Source organism: Meleagris gallopavo, assembly GCF_000146605.3.
Source record: "Meleagris gallopavo isolate NT-WF06-2002-E0010 breed Aviagen turkey brand Nicholas breeding stock chromosome 15 unlocalized genomic scaffold, Turkey_5.1 Chr15_random_7180001854097, whole genome shotgun sequence".
In the NCBI taxonomy this organism is placed as follows: domain Eukaryota; kingdom Metazoa; phylum Chordata; class Aves; order Galliformes; family Phasianidae; genus Meleagris; species Meleagris gallopavo.
In genome coordinates, this window is record NW_011098518.1 from 57,706 (window position 1) to 60,117 (window position 2,412).

The window sequence follows — 2,412 nt, forward strand, 5'->3', positions numbered from 1 at the left end:
ATGGGATGGGATGGGATGGGATGGGATGGGATGGGATGGGGCCCTTAAGGGGTCGGGGAGGTCTTTGCAGATCCCAAGCGCTGAGATGCGTGGCTCCCCATGGCTTGGCACAGCCAAACACAGGGTGCTGGGTGGGGTGGGTGAGGGCTGCTCCTGCCTACAGCCCACACCCCACAGCCCTCTCTCCCCACGCCCCACACCCTCTGTTTGGCAGCACACCGCTGTTAATGTTTAACCCGTGGTGCCAATCGGCGGCAGGTAGCGGCCGCAGCGCTCCTGGGGGGCCACGTCCTGCCATGCAGCAGGCAGGTAATGCTGGGGACAGCAGCAGCTGGGCGGGGTGGGGGTCCCGAGTGTTAACAGGACGGGGATGGAGCTGTAGCAGCTGGCAGCTGGGCTGTGTGCACCCTGCAGAGGAAACTGAGGCACGAGGGCTGGGATTGGGATCCTTGCTGGGGGCTCATCCTGGTTCCCCAGTCCAGCAGCACGGCCACCTCCGGGGGGTCCCATCGCCGTAGCCCCCTCTGGAAGACGATGGCTGAGCCCACCCCCCCCAGCAATGAGAAGGGACCGTGGGACGATGCTGCTGGGCAGGATGCGTTCTGGCAGAGCTTTGCCCACGTGAAGTCGTGGCCAGGACTGCTGCGGGTGCTGGGGGGGCTGCAGCTGCTGTGTGGGGGGATGGCCTTCATCTGCGTGTGCGCTGACATCCCGCGGGGCCACAGCGCTTACAGCAGCGAGCTGCTCCTCGGGGGGGGCCTGGGGGTCTCTCTGACCCCCTTCGTGCTGGCGGTGCTCGGCCTGGCCTGGCTGCTCACCGCCCTCCTGCTGGGGCTGGGGGTCACCGCCCGCCACCACCGCGTCCTCCTGGGGGTCACCTGGTGGCCCCCCATGGAAGCGGGGCTCCACGTGCTGCTCTTCCTGCTCTGCCTGGCGGCGGCGGGGGCTCACATTCACACCGTCACTCTGGGTGGGCTCTGCTCCTCCCCGCTGCTTGGCAGCCCCCTCCTCACCCAGCTCTGTCTTGTGGAGGGGGGTCAGGCAGCCGCGCTGCTCTTCCTCTTCCTCACGGCGCTGCTCTACCTGGCCGGCAGCGCCGTGGCTCTCAAAGTGTGGCACGAGGTGGCCCGGTGGCACCGGGGGGCTGCGGTGATTCCCTGTAGCCCTGAGGACAGCCTGCAGCCTGCGGGGGCCTCGTGTCCCCCAGTTTGCGTCCTGAAGCCTCTGCTGGTCCCAGCCAAGCGTGTCGTCTTCGAGGATGAGGTGGGGACGGCGAGGAGACCCCCACGGAGGGCTGGGGTCACCACCACCGAAGATGGCGAGCAGCGGGGGGGGTCGGGCTCAGTGCCCCCCGGGCTCGTGCCACAGCCACGCATCATCCCTGATTACGTGGTGTAAGTGGCCAGAGGGGGAGGGCGGGGGGTTCTTTGGGGGGTCCTGTGGGCTGAGCTGGTGGTGCCCCTCCAGGCGGTACCCAGCAATCCGGAGCGCACGGCAGCGGCAGCAGTACGGAGCTGTGTTTGCAGATCAGCACGCAGAGTACCGGGAGCTGCAGGGGGAACTGAAAGCAGAGCAGTGCGGGGATGCTGTGTGCCACCTGCAGCGACCTGTGGGCACGGTGGGTGTGTGATGGGACGGGGTGCATGGGGCTGATGGGGGGCGGTGGGGGGGAGGTGGGGATGTCAGGCTTTCCGCCCCGTGGGATGAGAAAGGGGTGGCCCACCTCTGCTGTGAGTTCCTGGGGAAGAAGAGGGCGGTGGTGAGGGGTCTGGGTTGGATTTTGCATTTGGACCAGCACGCTTGGGGCCCTCCCTGGTGCTGCATGGCTGTGGGCGGCTGTGGGATCCCGGTGCTGTGCGTGGGGGCTCTCAGGGCTCAGTGTGTCCCACTGCCAGGATTTGGCCTTCGTGGCAAAGCGGCAGCGCTGCCTTTACCTGAAGGAGAAGCTGACACACATTAAGGCACAGATCCACGAATACGACCGCAGCAGCACCGCCCGCTTCTGAGCGGGGAAGGATGGATGGGGACCCCCCACCCCCCCCGCCCCAAATCCCTGGGGACACCGTGGGGCTCAGTGCTGGGGTGATGCCACTATGGGCACCCACTGCCCGCCTGCTGCATTGCGACCACCCGGGCAAAGGGAGCAAATGTGGGGCTTCTGGGGGTCTCTGGTGGCTCTGCAGCCCCGGGACTCAGCAGGTGCAGCCGCAGTGGGATCGGAATAGTTTATAATAAAATCCGATATTTCTGGGAGGATTCAACGCATCCTGGGGTACCCGCAATGGTGGGGGGCACCCAGCACCCCGGGGACGCTCCTGTCCCCCGATGTCACCCAGGAGGTGCTGAGCCCCGGTCCCCAAAACGAACTAACCCAGCCCCGACCCCCCGCTGCACCCCGCTCACAACGCGGAC

General features: G+C 66.8%; 1 protein-coding gene across 1 annotated transcript; it reads left to right on the forward strand.

Moving 5' to 3' along the window:
* Positions 1 to 73: 73 nt before the first annotated feature.
* On the forward strand, positions 74 to 2,197 carry LOC104915504 (MARVEL domain-containing protein 2-like). The gene is made up of 3 exons (XM_031557480.1): positions 74 to 1,394; positions 1,468 to 1,622; positions 1,765 to 2,197. Exons 1-3 carry the CDS (start codon positions 535 to 537, stop codon positions 2,004 to 2,006), a joined length of 1,257 nt encoding a protein of 418 aa, XP_031413340.1. The 5' UTR covers positions 74 to 534; the 3' UTR covers positions 2,007 to 2,197.
* Positions 2,198 to 2,412: the final 215 nt, after the last annotated feature.